Here is a 23,481-nt window from a genome sequence, read left to right as displayed (position 1 = left end):
TGTTTTTGGAATTTTTCGTGATATTTACCAACTTCTCTAGAAATCTTCTACAGTCCTATAGCGCATCTAATGATGGCAGGCTGCCTCTCACTTTGATAGATCACTATAATAAAAAGCTTATGAACTGTAGCCTATCGATTGTTTCTTCAATTGTCAAACATTGAGAAATGGGTTTCTAAGCTCCCTGCGCCCCAACTCCACACCTTTTTGGGGACGTTTTTTGTTGTTGTTGTCAGTAAATGCAGTGTTGAATGAAATACTCAGTGTGTCGCTATATACCAACCTTGAACTAATATATGTATCTCTCCTCCCACAACTGTAATATTCAAAAGCAAGAAAACACCCAACTGCGTCACATAACATCGTAGGAGAATCTGGATGTATGCAATGCTTATTTTCTCTTCGTTTAGCCAACCGTTTGAATAATTATCCATCACGAACAACTGGCCTATTCTGTGAATTATCTGTCTTCCAGGCATATGTCGAAGATGGGACACAACGGTTTCTCGCTCTCAATACTCTGTGTGACACTGCTTTCTCTGTCCAAACTGCACCGTAGCCATGGAGATATAAACTACTCTATTCCGGAGGAGCTGAAACGTGGATCTTTGATCGGAAATATAGCCAAGGATCTGGGGCTGGATGCTAAGAGAATGTCGGCTCGTGACGCTAGGTTAGACTTGGACGGCAGCAGTCGACGCTACTGTGATATCAACGCCAACTCGGCGGATTTGATTGTCGCTGAAACAATAGACAGAGAAGAGCTGTGCGGCCCAAGGGGTTCATGCGCTTTGAAATACGAGCTGGTGCTTGAAAATCCTTTAGAGTTGCACCGTGTTATTGTTCAAATCCAGGATATAAATGATAATTCACCTCGATTTCCAAGTGAACGCATACAATTAGAGATAGTAGAGTCGGCTGTGAAGGGGCAACGTTTTCCCTTAAACGAAGCCCATGACGCAGACATTGGATTAAATGCAGTTCAAAGCTATACGCTGGAGAGGAATGACCATTTTGTTTTGGCTGTTCATACAAATAGAGACGGTGGGAAATATGGCGAGTTAGTTTTGGAGAAGGAATTAGATCGAGAACAACAGCAAGAGGTGACATTGTTACTTACTGCGGTTGATGGTGGGACTCCGCAGAGATCTGGTACTGTAGTTATACACGTTACTGTGTTGGATGCTAATGATAATATTCCAGTGTTTAGTCAGGACGCCTATAAGGCCAGTCTCCCAGAAAATTCTCCTTTGGATACCGTAGTAGCTACAGTTAGTGCCACGGATCCTGACGAGGGACACAATGGGGAAGTGAGCTACGATTTCAGTCGAATATCTGATAAAGCAGCGAGGCTATTTTCCGTTGAAAAGAAGACTGGAGAAATTAAAGTCATTGGACCAATAGATTTTGAAGCAGAAACATATTATGAAATGCGTATCCAGGCGCAAGACGGATCAGGGTTGGTTTCCAACACAAAAGTTATTGTCGAAATCACAGATGTAAATGACAATGTACCTGTGATATTCCTAAAATCTTTAAAAAATCCCATCTCTGAGAACATGTTACCTGGCACAGAGGTGGGCATCATCAATGTACAGGATAAAGACTCGGAGGGAAATAAACAGGTCCACGTCTACATTCAACAAAATGTTCCTTTCAAACTAAACCCCTCAATCAAAAACTACTATTCTCTGGTAACAACTAGTGAACTAGACCGAGAGATAATATCAGATTATAACATAACTATCACTGCCACTGACGAGGGGTCTCCACCTTTATCCTCCTCAAAAACGATTCATTTATCTGTGTCAGACGTGAATGACAACCCACCAGTGTTTGAAGAACAATCCTATAGCACCTATGTCACTGAAAATAACACGCCTGGCTCCTCTATATGTTCTGTTACTGCCAGAGACCCAGACTGGAGACAGAACGGCACAGTGGTCTATGCTCTATTGCCCAGTGAGATGAATGGTGTTCCGGTGTCCTCATTTCTATCCATTAATGGAGACACGGGTGTGATCCATGCTGTGAGAGCATTTGATTATGAGCAGTTCAGGAACTTCAAAGTCCACGTTGTAGCCAGAGACAATGGTTCTCCTCCCCTCAGCAGTAACGTGACAGTGAATGTCTTCATAACAGATGAGAATGATAACTCTCCCCAGATATTATACCCTGCCCCAGCAGGGAACTCCTTGATGACTGAGATGGTCCCCAAAGCTGCTCTGGCGGGGTCACTGGTTTCCAAAGTGATAGCTGTGGATGCTGACTCTGGACAAAATGCGTGGCTTTCATATCAGATCTTGAAATCGACTGATCTGGGACTTTTCACTGTTGGTCTCCACAGTGGAGAGATCAGGGCCCAGCGGGACATTTCTGAATCTGACAGTATGAAGCAGAACCTTGTTATATCAGTGAATGACAACGGACAGCCCTCTCTCTCTACAACCTGTGATGTATATTTACTCATATCAGATAACTTGGCTGAAGTTCCAGAACTGAAAGACATGGCTTATGAGGATAGTTCCAAACTAACTTCCTATCTGATCATTGGTCTGGTCTCTGTCTCCACCTTTTTCCTGACTTTCATTATTCTCATCCTGGCCTTGAGGTTCTGCCGCAGTAGAAAGCCTAGAATGTTGTTTGATGGAGCAGTCACCATTCCCAGCGCGTATTTCCCTCCCAACTATGCAGAGGTGGATGGAGCTGGAACTCTGCGTAGTTCTTACAATTATGATGCATACATGACAACGGGCTCACGCACTAGTGACTTCAAGTTTGTCAGATCTTACAATGACAGCACCCTGCCTGCTGGTTTAACACTAAGGAAGAGCCCAGATGAAACCAGTGAAGCTATTGAGAGTGGATCAAAATATTCAACTATGGTAATGTAACATTTTTCAAATTAAAAGTGTCGTTCTGGGGTCGAGCAGTGGTGGGATGAGGGAGAGAAGACGTTTATATTTGTTTGGTCTGCTTGCTTACTGTGTGTGATGATCCGTCCTAGAACTCCTTCATCCCAGCCCTTTGGCTGGTGGTGGTGGAGGGGAGGTCAAAGTTCACTGAAAATAGTATAGAAACATATTTAATTCCCCTTGACCTTGGCTGTTTGATTCATTTGACCGCTGAAGCGACACCTGGGTTAGTCATCCTGGAATTCCATCTCACCTGTTTTCACACATACCTTGTATTAGAAGAGGTTCAAGACTCATTCTGGAGATGGACAGAATTCTTTCAAATTTAGATTGTTTTAACCGTTGCTGAATGCATATCAGGCAGGAGTAATTGTCAAACATCTGCTTGAGTATTTGTTCTGCCGTGAAAACACAAGAAACTTTATCAAGTAAGCTAACTGTGGAATACATATTTAATATCTAACTGTGTGAATGCCAGTTATTTTTTAGGAAAATCTTGCTGGTGATATTTGTGTACAATTCTATTGTCTTTGACAACTGAGGGCAAGCTTATCTACTCTGGTCTCCAGCAGAGTCACCCAGAGTTGAACGTTTCGCCTAGATGCGAAAATGGCAATTTGAAGGTCACCCCAGGGTCATAATGGCATCATTCAAGTACATAATGAAGAATGTTCCAGCCAAGAAAGGCTATTTGTCACTCAAAACCAGCCTCTGTGTAAAGTGAGCACAGAGAAAGTGACACTAGTGGCACAAGCCTACAGCTTTAAGGCCCATGAAGAGAATGAACAATAGTATGAATACATGCATTTTGTTACTTCATAGCAGCTTTATTACCATCAGTAGAGATGTAGCTGCTTTAAGTGTTCGGAAAGTGGAGATGTCCATAAAATGCTTAACACCATTCTGCTCTGGGTCATTCTACTTGTAAGCGTGTGAAATTAAACGCAAATGGAACACAGCATTTAAATCTGTTATGTTTTTAACACTTTTCTTTCATTTGTTTCTTGTTTTTTCACGCTCTCCCATTGGACCATTACTTGGGCTCTGAAGGTAAGATATGTTTTTTTCTTCCTCTCTACTTGTAGACACAGACACAAATGAAGGTCTCCCACGGTATTGGTTGGCTCGTACAGTCACAAGGGTTGACATGTAGGCCTACACGATGTGGCTGACAGATACACTACTTCAGACACTTTACACTGGCTTACGTCAACAATGCACGTAGATGCTAAGTCTAGTATTCTCGATGCTGCCAGTTCTCACAGTCTCACGTCAGAATTAGACGTTCATCCATGTTTCTCAAACGTCAGTACTGACTTGTATCACGGTTGATCTGGCTGGTTATTCAATCATTTTCAGGTTGATTGAATACATGCCTTACTGGGTAACTCTTTTCATGATTAACTGTCTGTCAGCGGTTCCCTCTCTTTCTTCAACATTGACCATTGTCCTTTGACCATCTCAAGCACACTGCTGACACAGTAATATACGACCCAGTAATAACACTAACACACCTTACCATTTGCACACATCTCAGCAGTACATGACATTCCTCGCCATAAACACAGAAAACATTGTATTGAGGAGACAGCCCAGTAGTGGCCCAGAAAGCAACATCACTCACACACAGCCTACCAGTAACACAAAGTGTACTGCCCGCTGAACTTCACACAGCTCAGCACTACAGACAAACATACACACACACGCACTGCAGCGAGACTACTCTGCTCAGCACTGGCACACAATTCTAAAGTAGGTTCTAAAGTAGGTCAGGAGAATTATGTATGTAGCTCCTCAGCCCTCTGTATCTGCTCAAAGATATCTCTTATTCATTTAATTCTTCTTCATCTGAACGGAAGGCCTATCTCTTTCTGTGTATAACTATATAACCCATTGGTCTATGATATATAACAATGTACATCATCTATATTTTATATACAAAACTGGTAATGGCATTTCAGTTGTGATATTGGAAGAGGTGCATCATGTCTGCCATGATTGTGATTGTGATTGTGATGTATAGACAAGCCTCCATAGGTATCAATGTCCTTGGGACTTAAAGGAATGGAGAGAGGCATAGCTGTGGGGTGTTGGGTGTGAAACTCTGCAGCAGGATGTGTGTAGATTTTTTGGGGCACATGTGGAGCTTGTGTTTTGGATATAGGGCTTCATGCTTCAATGCTTTGACACACTGTCTGGCTATCTTGTGATGACTTCTGAACTTGGTCTGTAGGAGGAGTCCTGTTGGCCTCTCAGTTTCACCCCCAGTTACATGGAAATAAAGGGGATGAAATGGTGGATAAAACATTACCTACAGCTGTTCTGATTTTTGAAACTTGGGGTAAATATTTTTGTATGCAGTCAGGGTTGAACACATGTTGCCATATCGATTTGCTGGTGATCATCTTTTTATCATTTGTATTTGGTGACACAGTTGCAGCATGCACCAATTTCATCAAGAAATAGTTTTTGTATTTCATGGCCGAAAAGAAGATCTTAGTTGGTTTGATAGTCTGCCTTTCAATTTGCAACTGGTGCTGTCCATGGTGCCGAAATACCAAACGTGCTACATTCAAGGAGCTGTTTGTGTCTTTGGCTTTTACAGCGTCATTGTAAGTGCTCCAAAAACGTCTTTTTTTTTGAAGACAGTATTGTGACAAGTGTTTGCTGACAACAGAAAAAGATACATGACCTGATTCATGTTCAAGTATTCAAAATGACACTAGTGACAATTGGCCAATTGTTGATACTGATCTCGACTGATATAGAATTGTTTTGCTTGTGATATTAATTCTGATAGTAATAGTAAGTCTCCCTCTAATATAATGTTTTACTGTACATTTACATTTACATTTAAGTCATTTAGCAGACGCTCTTATCCAGAGCGACTTACAAATTGGTGAATCTGTAGTATTTCTTCACCCACACCCCGTGTCCATAACCTTTTTAGAGATGTCATCACAATAATATTCCACATGCTGATGTGGTTATGTAATGCACCAGTCTTTGTTTAGCTCTGTGTGTGGCAGTACCAACATGATGTCAGTCTGTGCTCTGGACTCTGGGTGCTGCTGTTGAACAGGAAGACGAGTTATAAGCCTCAAATGCTGTGAATCTCCCATCGGAGTATTTCATACGAGCCAAAAACAACAGTTGGGGCAGATTTTTAGAATCAAACTCAAATGAAAACCGACACAGATTATTTAAAAGGACTACTGGGGGAGTTGTGCATGATGTATTTAGCTTTTTTCTCAATATTTAAGAGCAGGCAATATTGAACGCAATAATGGTATGGACGATTGGGCTCCCGAGTGGTGCAGTGGTCTAAGGCACTGCATCTCAGTGCTAGAGGTGTCACTACAGACCCTGGTTTGTTTCCAGGCTGTATCACAACCGGACGTTATTGGGAGTCCCATAGGGCGGCACACAATTGGCCCAGCGTTGTCTGGGTTAGGATTTGTCTGGTGTAGGCCAAAGTTGTAAATAAGAATTTGTTCTTAAATTACTTGCCTAGTAAAATAAAAAAATAGCTAATTGTGTGTGTGGTATCTTTAAGTGATAATGTCCAAGAAGCTGGTGTTTGGAGGATAAGATATAGCCCCGACACAAATGTAGGGTTGCTACCATGGCCGGCTGTTCATTCTATCGGTTCAGTTGCTAGAGACGTGACCCAGTCGTCCAGTCTTTTTGTTCTGTATCTATGGACTCGACCCAGTCAATCGTTCTAAATGTTCAATTGCCATACTGGCTGGCAACGTTCTTATCCCTTGCTTGCTAGCTAGCCAACTACGGCTAACATACAGTCACGTCAAACAATGCAGCCATAATAACAACAAAGTAGCTGCATTTGCATTTGTTTAAGCTGTTTTCTACTGATATTTATTTAGTACATCCATAACAATGAACTAATGAAGCGTGATTTCACCTGGCATTGAAAATGTGTTAGCCAACAACACAGCTAACACAATCACATCAAATAGAAGCTGGAAATACTGCAAACTAGTTGCACTTTGTTTCGTTGTCCCTTTTTTAAAATTGACATTTCTTTGTTTATAATCCATACAAATTACGCTGATTCAGGATTTTGACTGGCTGAGAAAAGCTGCCTGTCTGTCTCATCCTGACTCCCGACACGTTCATTACTATGTGAAAGCTGGAGATCGAATTTCATTATTGAAACAATGCTACAAATGTCGGAGACAGACAGCAATGTTTATACAAATCTCTGCTGTTGAAAACCAAATGGTAGTCTAAAAGAAATTAGATAATGTCGCCATGCTTTTTATAGTAGATATCAAGTTTATAAATTGCCTGGCTGGGTTTATGAGAAAGTGGATTGCGGTCTGATATACCACGGCTGTCACCCAATCATCATTCAGGATTCGAACCACCCAGTTTATAATAGAAAACAACTCCCCAGGTGTGTCAATTAGTTGGGTCTCGCTAAAGATGAAGACTGGGGTCAGAACGCCAGGGTCTCCTATTTCTTGGAAGACTCGCAGGTGGAAGGAAATTGCATCTCATCTTTGATAAGTGGCTGATAGTGTGAAGATTTTAAGGGTAATGGTAAAAAGGGCTTACAATGGGGTGAGCAGGTTGCTATGTTAACCAAGAGCCACAGATTTCTCCTTCGTTTTCTTAAAAGGTTCCATGTGCCACAGGAAGACATGGTGAGCATTTCCACCCCACCCTGGATTATGCCGCTCCTGTTTGGCACAGCTCACTAACCCAGGCCCAGTCTGATGACCTGGATCTAGTCCGAAGAGAGCATGCTGCACCGTCCTGGGTAGATAGTCCAGTTGTACAGAGGCACTTCAGACCTTGTCCCTACCCTGGCTTCATTAAAGACGGCCTCAAATCAGCACTATCTTCACAGTCAGACTCCTAAAATCTAAATTCAAAGACGAGCTACTCACTGATCGAATCACGGCGACAGGCAGGAATACCCGTAGCCAAAACGATCTGACTTTACCAAAGTCTAGAACTGAACGGTACATAATGTCACAAATCATATATTTCTTCTCATTGATTAGTGAGTCGCTTTAGATAGCAGGACATTATTGCTATCTTTTTTCTTTTTTTTTAACTCTTTTTTTATAAATGTATGTTTGTTGCTCTTATACATTAATGTGAGTTTATAGCCACGGATATCGACTCTGTCACTCGAGAAGGCTTTTGTGGCACAGTCGATGGCGAGCTGGGCTTGGCGCTAGAATATTGAGGGTTCGAGCCGTGCTCCCTGCTTATTTCATTACATTGGTGTCAGAAGTGATCGGACCTCGCATCCACCACCGTGCATGTGCTTGGCGGGTGAGCGCGTACCTGTAAGACGTAAGACGGCGTCTTGTGAGGTCGAGCTCGAGGACGCGCTCTTTGAATGGAAGGAGCTGTGTAGCGACCGTGGTTTATAGGCTTAACCAGTAGGTTGAGGGTTCGAGCCGCGTCACCTGCCTGTTTTATTGCAATATGTTGAATGCTCATGGAGTTCCGTTGGTATTGACTGCTATATGAGTGCAATAAATAAAACCTGAAATAAAAATAAGATAACGATTAATTCTGAAACATTCATTATGTATGCAGTGAGATCGTTTGCTTATGAACAAATCAAATATTTTGAATTTCATGTCAAAGCGCAAGACGGAGGCACTCTCCCACTTTAATGTAACGTAACTTTGAAGTGAATAATTAATAAAGATTAGAACGACAACGGTCCTCAGGTGCTCTACCCAGTAACGACTAGTAGATCTCTGGTGGCCGAAATGGTGCGTCGTTGAGCAGATATGGGCTATCTTGTCTCTAAAGTGGTGGCTGTTGACGTGGACTCTGGACAGAATGCATGGCTCTAATATAAACTGCAGGGGGATGCAGAATGCGTTAGACAGGGCGCTGTTTGAAGTGGGTCTACAAAATGGAGAAATAAGAACTATACGGCATGTCATTGATAAAGATGCGGTGAAACACAAGCTCGCTGTTGTAGTGGAGGACAACGGGCAGCCATCTCGATCAGTTATAGTCAACGTGATCGTGGTGGTTTCGGACAGCTTCCTGAAGTGCTTTCATAATTCACTGACTTTATACGCAAGACAAGGATTACAACGATAAACTGACTGACTTATCTAGTTTTGACCTTGGTTGTTGTGTCCTTCCTTTTCATCTCGTGTGTAGTGGATATAATATCCGCGAGGATCTACAGAGAGAGACAATCACGCGTCAGGTATAAGTCTAGTCTCCCACTTATTCCCTGATATCCACCCGGTTACGCAGACGCCGGAGGGACAGGGACTCTGCAACACGTGTACAACTACGAGGTGTGTATCTCGACTGACTCAAAAAAGAGTGGCTGTAAATTTGCCAGACCTTTTAGTCAGAACGTGTAAATAATGGACCCGAGCTCTATGGAGACTTAACAGCGTGCACAAATAGATAAACGTCCTATATTGACCAGATTCCCCTGAACAGGTGAAATAATGTCTGCCCAATGTGTTATGCTTTTTGATGATTTTACAATTTCATTTGTTTTGTTTAAACTTAGATTCGGTCTTTGACATCCTATGACGTTCTCATAGGATCCTATGACGTTTACGGGCTAAACACGTCATTTACGAATCATTCATTTACTAATCTTATTCAAAGAGTGCTCTCAGTCCTGTGTTCATTTCAGCACCTCGCTCATGGACAGCAACAATGTCAGACAGACTTGTGCTGTTATCGGGCATAAAAGTTATGTTAACCAACACATAACGATAATGTATATTTGAGTAATTTATCTATTTTTTTCTATTTTTAACGTTTGATTTATATGAACTTTTAACTTGTTTTGGATCAAAGGTAGTTCTGACCGAGGATGACAACATATGTAGTAGCCTAATGTGCATCTCACTTAATCTTGTTTTACATTAGCGTGTTTTTGAACATGCAGACCATACAATTAAAATAATTCCTAATCTGCCGTCATTCTGTAGCCTACAGTATGGTGTGGATATTTCGGAGTTGGGATTTCTGATAAGAAGCTTTTGTCAGAAACATGTGTCTCTACACATGTAGTAACTCCCCTATGCTCTCAGTGCCGCTGTTGACCGATACAATAGTAGACCTGCAAGAGTAATGTTGACCCTGCCTATTTTGTGGATGATATTAGAGTCGCAGTGACATGTACGCAAACACTATTGCATTGGGAGTGTGAGAACATTGTCTCTGACGGATGTCATTGGAATAACAGCCCTATCTTGATTTGCTCCTTTGCCTACATATAGGCCTACGCCCTGTCGGATTTTAACAATTGAAGTTGTGCAACGTAAAGAAATGTATTTTCTTTGTTTTCGTGGCACAGGGGGATCCGCCATTTGGAAATGGCAAGTGTATCTTCTCCTCTCAGTCTGGTTTCACCGGTATGTGGACGGCCAGGTCCGCTATTCTATTCCAGAGGAGATGACGAAGGGTTCATTCGTGGGGAATATCGTTCAGGACCTAGGACTGGAAGTTAAAAGACTGAAATCAGGTCGAGCGCGTATTTTTTCAGAAGATAGCCGTGAGTATATCGGTCTCAGTGCGGACAAAGGGACTCTGCTTGTGAAAGACAGGATTGATAGAGAGGAGCTGTGCGCCCAAGTGGCTCCATGTTCGTTACATTTCCAGATAATTCTTGAAAATCCCGTTGAACTTCACCGTATTGACGTGGAGATATTAGATATAAACGACAATTCTCCAGTATTTCCAAGTAAAGAAATTCGATTACAGATTAGTGAGGGGTCTCTGTCTGGTACCCGTTTTCCGCTAGAAAATGCTATGGATCCTGACGTCGAAATGAATTCCATTCAAACATATTCCCTTCTCCCGAGTGACCATTTCACTCTGAAGCAACATTCGCACTCTGATGGCAGTAAATATTTAGAAATGGTACTTCAAACGATGCTGGACAGGGAAACAAATGAGCAACATATTTTAGTGTTAACTGCTGTGGATGGAGGTAATCCTCAGAAGTCGGGCACGGTCAAAATATATATACAAGTATTGGATATAAACGACAATGCACCCGTATTTAGCTCTGTGCTTTATAAATCCTCTTTATCCGAAGATACGCCTAAAGGGACTGTGATTTTGAGAGTCAGTGCTACCGATTCAGATAAAGGGACAAATGGAGAGGTTGTGTATTCTTTTTCCCATTCTACTGTTAGCGCGTCCGATCTTTTTACTGTTGATCCTCTTACCGGGGAAATCAAAGTTAACGGTAAATTAGATTTCGAGACTAACAAACAACATAAAATAAGTGTGCAAGCAATGGATCGGGGTTCTCTTACAGATTCGTGTAAAGTACAGCTAGATATTTTGGACATCAATGACAACGACCCTGTAATTACATTAATAACTTTTTCTAACCCAATACCTGAAGACGCATCACCAGAGACAGTTATAGCAATGCTGAACATTAAAGATTTAGACTCTGGTAGAAATGGACACATCAAATGTTCCGTAAACTCGGATTTACCTTTTCGTATTAAGTCATCCTCTTCAAACATCTACAGTTTGGTCACAGATCAGATGTTGGACCGTGAAATGGTTTCCGAGTACAATATTACAATAACAGCGGTGGATGAGGGGTTTCCTCCGCGTTCTACTAACAAGACTCTGACATTGAGAATATCGGATGTGAATGATAATGCTCCAGTATTTGAGAGGCACTCATACTCTGCTTATGTGAGGGAGAACAACTCTCCCGGTGTATCCATATTTTCACTAACAGCAAGTGATAAGGACACCGGCAACAACGCACGTATTTCTTATTTTGTAGATGATTCCCATAAAGATGGACTTTCAGCATCCCCATGTATATCTGTGAATTCAGAAAGTGGCGTGATCCACGCAGTGCGTGCTTTTGATTATGAACAAATCAAAGAATTTAAGATCTGCATTAAAGTGCAAGATGGCGGCTCACCGCCTCTGAGCAACAATGTGACTTTAACTGTTTTCATACAAGATCAGAACGACAACGCGCCTCAGGTTCTCTACCCAGTACAAACTGGTGGCTCTCTGGTGGCTGAAATGGTGCCTCGTTCCGCGGATGTGGGCTATCTTGTCACTAAAGTGGTGGCTGTTGATGTGGACTCCGGACAGAATGCTTGGCTCTCATATAAACTGCAGAAAGCGACAGACAGGGCGCTGTTTGAAGTGGGCCTACAAAATGGAGAAATAAGAACCATACGCCAGGTCATTGATAAAGATGCTGTGAAACAAAAGCTCACTGTTGTAGTGGAGGACAACGGACAGCCCTCTCGATCAGCTACAGTCAATGTGAACGTGGCGGTGGCGGACAGCTTCCCGGAAGTCCTTTCAGAACTCACTGACTTTACGCAAGACAAAGATTACAACAATAACCTGACATTTTATTTAATTTTGGCACTTGCTGTGGTTTCACTACTTTTTATTTGTTCTATTATTTCTATAATTTCGGTCAAACTCTACCGGTGGAAACAGAATAAGTTGTTCTATAAATCTGCAGCAAACCTCCCCGTTATCCCATATTACCCTCCCGTTTACCCAGACGGAACCATGGAAACCCTACAGCGTGTGTACAACTATGAGGTGTGTGGAACCACTGACTCTAGGATGAGTGATGTGAAGTTTGCTAGGCCTTGTAGCCAGAACACACTGGTGGATGTGAGTCGCATGGGGACAATGCAGAGAGAAAAGAAGGAGCAGGAGGATGGTGATGGAGAGGTGAGAAGGCATATTGAAATCAATCTTACCTCTTTTTTATAGGCTATCTGGGATGTTTATGCATCGCGCTCGCTCTCTCTCCCTCTCTGCGTTAATTTCTGCGCAGGCATTGTCGTTACGCATGTGACTGTGTTTTCCAATGCATCTTATTGTAATGTCTCTGCTTCAGCTATATTCATGTATCACATTCGTATGCAGTATGTATGCTATGATAATATGGAGGAGAATTTTGCAATACGAAATGTGTAACTGTTTTATGTCAATCATTTGTTCGGTGTTTTGAAGTTTGACACATTTTCTTTAGTAATGTAGTACTTTGTTTGAACCCTGAGTGCCGCTGTTGATCGCATGTAATATTTAGCACAATCACACTATGGTTCCTACTATAATAATGCGCTTAGCAACGCCCAGAGAGCACATTAAACTGGAGGCCCAGTTGATAGAATAAGGGCCCTATTCTGGATAGTACATTAGGTCTACAGAAACACTTTGTTCTGTAAACGGACGTCACATTGACTGGATTCTTGAAAAATACGTTCTAGGATTTATTTTGTGCCTCAATATTGTGTTTAGGCTTTGGCTTTTTGTCGTGAAATGGCAATGAGAAGGAACAACAGGCTCTTGGAGTGGCTATTGTGCATATTCATGGTTTGCGCCTTCTCAGTTTATGCTGTGTCCGGACAGGTCCGCTACTCCATCCCGGAGGAGATGACGGTGGGCTCCTTTGTTGGGAATATAGCGAAAGATCTGGGACTGGAGCCTCAACGACTTGTAGCCGGGAGAGCTCGGGTTTTCACCGCGGGCGACAGTGAATACTTGATTCTGAACCGAGAGAAAGGACAATTGTTAGTGAAAGAGAGAATGGACCGGGAACAGCTATGTTTGGAGATCTCAGCATGTAGCTTCAGTTTCGATGTGATTCTAGAGAACCCAATGGAGATGTTTCGGGTTACAGTGGAAATATTAGATATCAACGACAATAGCCCCGTTTTTCCAAAAAAGGAAATTGAATTGGAAATTAGCGAGGCAGTCCTACCTGGTGCGCTTTTCTCTATCGAAAGCGCAATAGACCAGGACGTAGGGGCAAATACACTCCAGAAATACGTATTAAACCCCACGGATCATTTTAATCTTAAGATTCAAGGTCGTCTAGATGTAACTGAAAACATAGAGATAGTTCTTCAAAAACCCATGGACAGAGAAAAGACAAAGCATCACTATTTGACTTTAACTGCTGTCGATGGCGGAGACCCTCGGAGGTCTGGAACAGTTCAAATCCACATTGTGGTTCTCGATGCCAACGACAATGCCCCGATATTTAGCCAAGCTACATATAAAGCATCCGTTGTAGAAAATGCTGGGAAGGGCACATTGGTTACAACAGTGAGCGCGACAGACGCAGACGAGGGATCTAGCGCCAATATAGAATTTTATTTTGAGCATGCTACCACTACTATCCGAGAGCTATTCACAATTGACCCGATATCAGGTGAGGTGAAGGTAGTGGGTGATATAGATTATGAAAGAAACAAACAATTTAGGATAAAGGTCAAAGCTAAAGATAACGGTGGCTTAACAAACTCATGTGGAATCGTTATTGATGTTATTGATATGAACGATAACACTCCGAAAATAACCGTCATGTCCTTTTCTAGTGCCCTGCCCGAGGACTCAGTCCCTGGCACTATTATAGCCATGATTAACATCCAGGATCTTGATTCAGGCGACAATGCTAAGGTTTCATGTTCCATTGATCGCAACCTTCCTTTCAAAATTGAATCAGCTTTAGCAAATTACTACAATCTGGTGACGGACTCGGTATTGGATAGAGAACAGACATCAGAATATAATGTAACAATCACAGCAGTAGATGGAGGCTATCCGCCTCGCTCAAGTAAAAAGACGCTCAGTTTAAAGCTTTCAGATGTGAACGACCATGCGCCCCAGTTCCAACAAGAAAGCTATGACGCCTATGTGTTCGAAAACAATGCCTCTTCTCTGTCGTTCTATTCTGTAAACGCTACAGATGCAGACTGGGGACCAAATGCTCGGGTATCATATTTCCTTGAGGATGGTAGTTTAAACGGAGCTCCACTCTCCTCCTATGTGACTGTAAATTCAGACAGTGGGGGGCTTTACGCAGTGAAACCCTTTGACTATGAGCAAATTAAATCTTTCAAAATACATGTCAAAGCACAAGATGGAGGCTCACCCCCATTGAGTGGCAATGTAACTATAAACATATTCATAAAAGACGAGAACGACAACGCGCCTCAGGTTCTGTATCCAGTACAAACTGGTGGCTCTCTGGGGGCTGAAATGGTGCCCCGTTCAGCAGATGTGGGCTATCTTGTCACTAAATTGGTGGCTGTTGATGTGGACTCCGGACAGAATGCATGGCTCTCATATAAACTGCAGAAAGTGACAGACAGGGCGCTGTTTGAAGTGGGCCTACAAAATGGAGAAATAAGAACCATACGCCAAGTCAATGATAAAGATGCTGTGAATCAAAAGCTTGCTGTTGTAGTGGAGGACAACGGGCAGCCCTCTCGATCAGCTGTAGTCAATGTGAACGTGGTGGTGGCGGACAGCTTCCCTGAAGTGCTCTCAGAATTCACTGACTTCACAGTGGACAGGGAATATAATGACAACCTGACTTTTTATCTTATGTTGGCCTTGGCTGTGGTATCTGTTCTGTTCATATTCTCCATTATTGCCCTTATCACAGTTAAAATCCACAGATGGAGACAGAATCGATTATTCTATAAATATGCAGCAAACCTCCCCGTTATCCCACATCACCCTCCCGTTTACCCAGACGGAACCATGGGAACCCTACAGCGTGTGTACAACTATGAGGTGTGTGGAACCACTGACTCTAGGATGAGTGATGTGAAGTTTGCTAGGCCTTGTAGCCAGAACACACTGGTGGATGTGAGTCGCATGGGGACAATGCAGAGAGAAAGGAGGGAGCAGGAGGATGGTGATGTGTCTGAAGAGGTGAGACTCCCATTCTGTCCTCTACTTAGATAAGTATGAAGCTTGTGTACATCTGACTGACTGAGGGATGTTTCTGCACTGCAATCGTCCTATTCTTTGGCCTCTGTGGGATCAAGTCAACCTTTATCATTGAGTCATGTCAGTAGCATGGTCCAAAAACTGAATTGGTGGTGGGACTGCAGGCAAGCAGACTTAGACGCCATTCTAATCTGTGTAACAGTCTGCGGTCTGAGTCTATCCATATGAAGGGGTGCACATATTGAATCTTTGTGTGGCCCATTTGACCTTTATTATGGGTAAGAGTTTCCCACTACATGTTGTTGACAGCGCTACATGTAATTGCTGTCTAGTCGTGTCTATCCATCTCTCTGTGTGTCTCAGCCAGCCTATCAGTAATTCTAAGGAGCATTATGGAGGCCAGATTGCTCAGCAAGTAGCCTTTGATGCCATGCCTCTGTGTTAACCTGTTTTACGTGATTCATGAAATGCACTGCAACACTGTGGCTATGTTCATCGGGTGATTACTCTTTTCCAATCTTATTTACCCAGCAGGTGTGCAGATAAAGGAGCAGGTTGTGAAATCACTGTATCAGTTTCATTAGGTCTCGTCTGACTAACAGACTGATCAACTGATCTGACTGGGTGATTGACTGGCTGACTGACTGACTGGCTGACTGGTTGACTGACCTGACTGGCTTTTCTGACTGACTGGTTGACTGACCTGACTGGCTGACTGACTGACTGGCTGACTGACCTGACTGGCTGACTGACTGGTTGACTGACCTAACTGGCTGTCTGACTGACTGGTTGACTGACCTAACTGGCCTGACGTGACTGACTGACTCACTGCTAATACTATCAAATAATTGTTCTGAGGAGCCCTCATTCCTATCTATCCCATGGATCTTCACTCTCTCCATGTGTATTTTTATCTCGCACCCCGTCCCCCTCCCCCAACTTTCCCTCCTTTTCCTCTCCCTCTCTGTACAACCCTATGGTGCTTGGGCAAACTGACCCACTTCCCCCCTCACACACTGCTCTAATATCCTGTGTTGCTGTGGTGCAGTAATGGGCTTATATGTCTCTCCCATCAGACACTGGGCTTAATTCCATGGCAGTGTTACACTCATTCCTGTATGGAAAACTGTCACTGCTCTGTATTCAGAATGAGTGTGTCTGTTGGGTCATACTATGTAACTCTGTCTCTGAGTCTGTCTGTCTGTAACCAATGGTCTTGCTTACTTGTCATTCACAGTAGTAATGTCCCTTTTTTGTCTATGGCTCACAGGTTGTAAGGGTTTAGACTGGATCTTGTGAGTGAGTGGAGGATTGTATGTAACATGGCATGCTGTTAACAGTGACAGTGATTTCAAACCTGCCTAGTAACAGCCAGCAACAACGTCACGTCTTTGCCTTTATTTTGTCCACTAGGCCTAAAGCGTGGTTACCGGGCTATTTTAACGAGCCATAGGAAAACAGAAAAGACCAAAGACTTGTTTTAATGGTTGGGTTCATCTGCGTGTGTGTGGGTTTGTGAGTATAGTTAAATTCAGGCAATCTCGAGTGTTATGCCCTCTTCTCTCCAGCGTACCAGGAAGATTCACCTCAAGCTCATGTACATTGTCATAGCAACACTCTCTCCATACAGACAGTGCTGCAGATTCCGGACATAAGACATGTTGTATGGTTGGTGACTTGTAAACAACACTGTTCGTAGTCTCGTGATCTTTCTGGCTAGAGCAAGTACTGTTCTAAAAGCTGCCTTGTCTTACGTCCTCTCAGCATGTTTCTAGGTGTGCATGCATCTGTGCCTGTCTGCATAACAGAGTGATGATTTGAATTCTCCTGTGTATTTGTAAAAAGCCAGTGTAGCCCTGTAGTTACACAACATGTCATGAAGGCAAGAAGTTGGCTGGACTCATTTGATCCAGAAGCACTGAATCCTTTTGCCCTGAGTCTCACTGCACTGGCATGACAACTGCTTGCAACACAACACTGACCCAGTTTGAGCGGCCTCCTCTCTATTCCCTGTTACGTTTGAGAGCGATGGGACTGCTTAGTTGTGTTCCATTCTGATGCCTCTGTAACTACCCATCAACCACTCTGTCTTAGCCCCATGGCATGACATTTTAGTCATTCAGCAGACACTTATCCAGAGCGACTCACAGTAGTGAGTGCACACATGATGTATTTACACAAACGTAGGCTTACACCTGTACTATACAGTCACAGTGTAGTTTATACCCATGTAACCAACCTGTTGTCTCTCTCTTTGTCTCTTCCCCACATAATCTCAGGCACTCATTTGTCCATGTCAGACATGGATGTTGTCAGTATGTCCTTTGTGTCTGTTTAGCAGGTTGTATTGAGCACACAGCGTGGAGGCAGAAGGAGGGGGCAAGGCATTGTTGTGCATCATGCAGCAGTATGAAGGCTGTGGGAAGCATGTTTCACATTGGCACTAGCTTCTGTCCTGCATATTATCACATAAACCCACAAAGGGTCACAGAGCCATTTCTAAACATCTCTCTGTCTGTCTCTCTCTCTCTCGCTCCCTCTGTCTTGCTCTGGCTATCTGTCTGGCTTTCTGTCTGTCTCTGTCTCTCTCTTTCTCCCTCTCCTAGCCTCTCTCTCTCTTTCTCTCTCACACAAACACTCTCTGTCTGGCTCTAGCTCTTCTCTCTCTCTCTCAATGTTTCTCTCTTTCCTCTTTCTTCATCTCTCTCCCTGTGACAAAAAGCTTCTCACTATGTATCACATACTGATCCAAGATGGCATAACAGTCAGACGTCCTTTGTCCTCGTCTTGTCGTGTCCCATGTATATATATATTTACATCTTTTATATATTTTCTTTTCCAAAAGCTCAACTTCAAAACACTCTCCTGCAACCCGCCTCACCAATTTAAAAAAAAGAAAAAAGTATTATTTACCTCAAATCTGAATTCCACAATAGAAGCTAACCAGGAGCTAACCAGACGCTAGCCAGAAGCTAATCAGGAGCTAACCAGGAGCTAACAGAAGCTAGCCAAAAGCTAGCCAGAAGCTAATCAGGAGCTAACCAGGAGCTAACCAGAAGCTAGCCAAAAGCTAGCCAGAAGCTAACCAGAAGATAGCCAGAAGCTAATCAGGAGCTAACCAGGAGCTAACCAGAAGCTAGCCAAAAGCTAGCCAGAAGCTAGCCAGAAGCTAGCCAGAAGCTAGCCAGTTTACTGGCTAACGTTAGTACTGAGCTAACCACGGTTGATGGTCATCAGCTATCCTTTAGCTCGAAAAGCTATCGGCAGTTTTGTACAACGCGACTCAGACCAGAATATACCGGACTCTGAACATTTACACCTAGATCTCGCAGTTAGCTAGCTGCAATCCGTGTGACTATTGTCTTACGTCGGTCCCGGAGCAAACATAAATCAACCACTCCTGGGCTACAATCACCTATCCGGACCCGTTTTACTGCCAACGTGGAGTCCCACCAGGCCTTCACAACAGGACTACCGACTTTATCTGCACGAGGAAGTTATCCAACGGGCTCCTCCGTCACGACGTTACCTAAACGGCCATCTGCGGCCCGCTAATCGTTAGCTGTCTCATCGGCTGCTATCTGAATAGGTCTCTCTGACAATTTTTCTTGGGTCACTATAACTATATCTATTTTGCCAATTGGATTGATCCCCTGTACCACACGGAACCCCACTAATCTACTAACATAAACGCACGAAGTGGCTAAAAACAGAACATCATCCTACGCTAGCTTGCTACCGATGGCCCGGCTAGCTGTCTGAATCGCCGTTACCCCAACCAACCTCACTACTCACTGGACCCTTATGATCACTCGACTAAGCATGCCTCTCCTTAATGTCAATATGCCTTGTCCATTGCTGTTCTGGTTAGTGTTTATTGGCTTATTTCACTGTAGAGCCTCTAGCCCTGCTCATAATACCTTACGACCAATTCTCATAGCTTTTAGCCATACCCTTATCCTACTCCTCCTCTGTTCCTCTGGTGATATAGAGGTGAAACCAGGCCCTGCAGTGCCTAGCTCCACTCCTATTCCCGAGGTGCTCTCTTTTGATGACTTCTGTAACCGTAATAGCCTTGGTTTCATGCATGTTAACATTAGAAGCCTCCTCCCTAAGTTTTTTTTTTCACTGCTTTAGCACACTCTGCCAACCCGGATGTTCTAGCCGTGTCTGAATCCTGGCTTAGAAAGACCACCAAAAATTCTGAAATCCCCATTCCGAACTACAACATTTTCAGACAAGATAGAACGGCCAAAGGGGGCGGTGTTGCAATCTACTGCAGAGATAGCCTGCAGAGTTATGTCCTAATATCCAGGTCTGTACCCAAACAATTTGAACTTCTACTTTTAAAAATCCACCTCTCTAAAAACAAGTCTCTCACTTTTGCCACATGCTATAGACCACCCTCTGCCCCCAGCTGTGCTCTGGACACCATATGTGAACTGATTGCCCTCCATCTATCTTCAGAGCTCGTGCTGCTAGGTGACCTAAACTGGAACATGCTTAACACCCCAGCCATCCTACAATCTAAGCTTGATGCCCTCAATCTCACACAAATTATCAATGAACCTACCAGGTACCACCCCAAAGCCGTAAAACACGGGCACCCTCATAGATATCATCCTAACCAACTTGCCCTCTAAATACACCTCTGCTGTTTTCAACCAAGATCTCAGCGATCACTGCCTCATTGCCTGCATCCGTAATGGGTCAGCGGTCAAACGACCTCCACTCATCACTGTCAAACGCTTACTGAAACACTTCAGTGAACAGGCCTTTCTAATCGACCTGGCCGGGGTATCCTGGAAGGACATTGACCTCATCCCCTCAGTAGAGGATGGCTGGTTTTTTTTTTTAATTGCCTTCCTCACCATCTTAAATAAGCATGCCCCATTCAAGAAATTTTGAACCAGGAACAGGTATAGCCCCTCGTTCTGACTGCCCTTAACCAACACAAAAACATCCTATGACGTTCTGCATTAGCATCAAACAGCCCCTGTGATATGCAACTTTTCAGGGAATCTAGAAACCAATACACACAGGCAGTTAGAAAAGCCAAGGCTAGCTTTTTCAAGCAGAAATTTGCTTCCTGCAACACAAACTCAAAAAAGTTCTGGGACACTGTAAAGTCCTTGGAGAGTAAGAACACCTCCTCCCAGCTGCCCATTGCACTGAGGATAGGAAACACTGTCACTACCGATAAATCCACAATCATTGAGAATTTCAATAAGCATTTTTCTATGGCTGGCTATGCTTTCCACCTGGCTACCCCTACCCCGGTCAACAGCACTGCACCCCCCACAGCAACTTGCCCAAGCCTTCCCCATTTCTCCTTCTCCCAAATCCAGTCAGCTTATGCAGTTTATCACAGTGCCATCCGTTTTGTCACCAAAGCCCCATATACTACCCACCACTGCAAACTGTACGCTCTCGTTGGCTGGCCCTCGCTTCATACTCGTCGCCAAACCCACCGGCTCCAGGTCATCTACAAGACCCTGATAGGTAAAGTCCCCCTTATCTCACCTTGCTGGTCACCATAGCAGTACCCACCTGTAACACACGCTCCAGCAGGTATATCTCTCTGGTCACTCCAAAAACCAATTCTTACTTTGGCCGCCTCGCCTTCCAGTTCTCTGCTGCCAATGACTGGAACGGACTGCAAAAATCTCTGAAACTGGAAACACTTATCCCCCTCACTAGCTTTAAGCACCAGCTGTCAGAGCAGCTCACAGATTACTGCACCTGTACATAGCCCATCTATAATTTAGCCCAAACAACTACCTCTCCCCATATTGTATTTATTTATTTTGCTCCTTTGCACCCCCATTATTTCTATCTCTACTTTGCACATTTTTCCACTGCAAATCTACCATTCCAGTGTATATATATTTTTTACTTGCTATATTGTATTTACTTCGCCACCATGGCCTTTTTTGCCTTTACCTCCCTTATCTCACCTCATTTGCTCACATTGTATATAGACTCATTTTTCTACTGTATTATTGACTGTATGTCTGTTTTACTCCATGTGTAACTCTGTGTTGTTGTATGTGTCGAACTGCTTTGCTTTATCTTTATCTTAAATAAAGGTTAAATAAAAAATAAAAAAAATAAAATGTCACGTCAGTATCTATGGCCCTCTCGCTTGGTTCAACACCACAGTTTTTTACAGTGAGGCTATAGAATAAATCTATTTTTATAGAACACTTCCCACAGTAAGACCCTCTCTTAACAGAGACTGTGTTTGATAAGTAGCCCTTTGGCTTTACACTCCTGACTAAGGGTTTTCCCTATCTGTAATAACAGAAAGTGTGCTCTACTCATCTTAAGCTATGAACATACAATGCACACAGCACATCAATACTTAATTTGCACAGTAGCCTATACCTTTCCCTTTCCAGCATTCATTCAAATCAAATGTGTTTCTCTGTGCATGATTTTCAGACAGCTTGCAGTTTCCCACCCCACCCTTCCCCACCGACACAGAAAGATTCCACACATTAATTTTCATGACGGGCTGAGTCACACTGAAGACTGCACCATTCCCTCAGAAGTTGCACTCAGCGACAGCTTAATGTATGGAGGTTTGAGCGGAAGGCACTGTATTACAGTGCAGAGACGGAGGAAAGGGACCCCTGCCTTGGACTATGTTTAAGTCTTCACTGAGCCGCAGTGGGGCTGGGCATGGCAGGGCCAGCAGGAAGGGAAACCTGTCTGTATTATTTTGTCTGAATCTCTCTATCTCTTTGTCTGGGGAGATGAGGTGTGTAACGTTGGTTTCCTACTGTCAGTGAAGACGATATCGTTGCTGGTGTTTGTGAAGATTGTGATAATAAAGATAAGAACAATGAAAAAAATCATACTCTTCCTTGTTTACAAGTGAAATACAGGGATGTCAACACTCTTGCAGATCTAACCATGTCTTAACTGTTGTAGAGACCAAGCACAGTAAAACAATAAGAAAAATGTGCAAAGGATTTCGTGACATAGTGCCTATATTTTGTGTTTGCTAATAACAAACATGTTTTGTTGGTGATGGTAAACCTGCTTGTGTTCCCCTGGTGGTCAAATCAAATTGTATTTGTCACATGTGCCGAATACAACAGGTGTAGTAGACTTTACCGTGAAATGCTTACTGACAAGCCCAACAATGCAGTTCAAGAAACACAGTTAAGAACAAAATGTCAAAATAATATAAAGTAAAAAACGAGGCTATATACAGGGTGTACTGGTACCTAGTCAATGTGTGGGGTACAGGTTAGGCAAGGAAATTTGTAAAGTGACTATGCATAGATAATAAACAGCGAGTAGCTGTAAGAAGTTGTTAAGGAACCTTATGGTCAAAGACTCGGCCCTCCGGTACCGCTTGCCTTGCAGTAGCAGAGAGAACAGTCTATGACTAGGGTGACTGGAGTCTTTGACAATTATTTGGGCCTTCCTCTGACACCGCCTGGTATAGAGGTCCTGGATGTCAAGAAACTTGGCCCCAGTGAGGTCTGGCACCGACCTTATGATTATAGGGCCCAGAGTTTTCCCTGATGAAGGGACCTGACCAGGAAAACCTCAGGGCCCTACTCATGAAGCATAAGAAGAACATTCAGAAAACACCAGTGTAATGCAATGGTTGTTGCACACATTGAACCCACACTGCACATGCACATAATGATATACAACACATTGGTCATGCTAAGTGACTGTGGTCATGCTAAGTGACTGTGGTCATGCTAAGTGACTGTGGTGAACATGTATCAGATTGGTCTGTATCGAAACTCTTTTTCTGTTTTGATAAGTATGTCTCTGTGTGCTGTGAGTACAGTCCTTGCCCTAATCTAAT

General features: G+C 43.3%; 1 protein-coding gene across 34 annotated transcripts in view; it reads left to right on the top strand.

The window, feature by feature from the left end:
* LOC135550461 (protocadherin gamma-C5-like) overlaps positions 1-23,481 on the top strand; it is a 145,865-nt gene that overhangs the window by 76,080 nt on the left and 46,304 nt on the right. For 3 of the 34 annotated variants that reach the window (XM_064981298.1, XM_064981288.1, XM_064981270.1), the window contains exon 1: positions 361-2,885. The exons of 26 other annotated variants lie outside the window; for them this stretch is intronic. In XM_064981298.1, the coding sequence (XP_064837370.1) occupies positions 480-2,885 (2,406 nt within the window). In that variant the 5' untranslated portion in view covers positions 361-479. Of the gene's footprint in view, positions 1-360; positions 2,886-10,106; positions 12,630-13,070; positions 15,630-23,481 lie in introns of those variants that run through there. 5 more of the 34 variants (XM_064981299.1, XM_064981287.1, XM_064981271.1 and 2 more) reach the window with 2 other exon arrangements.

Source organism: Oncorhynchus masou, chromosome 12, assembly GCF_036934945.1.
Source record: "Oncorhynchus masou masou isolate Uvic2021 chromosome 12, UVic_Omas_1.1, whole genome shotgun sequence".
In the NCBI taxonomy this organism is placed as follows: Eukaryota; Metazoa; Chordata; class Actinopteri; order Salmoniformes; family Salmonidae; genus Oncorhynchus; species Oncorhynchus masou.
This window is presented reverse-complemented; position numbering and strand designations above follow the sequence as displayed.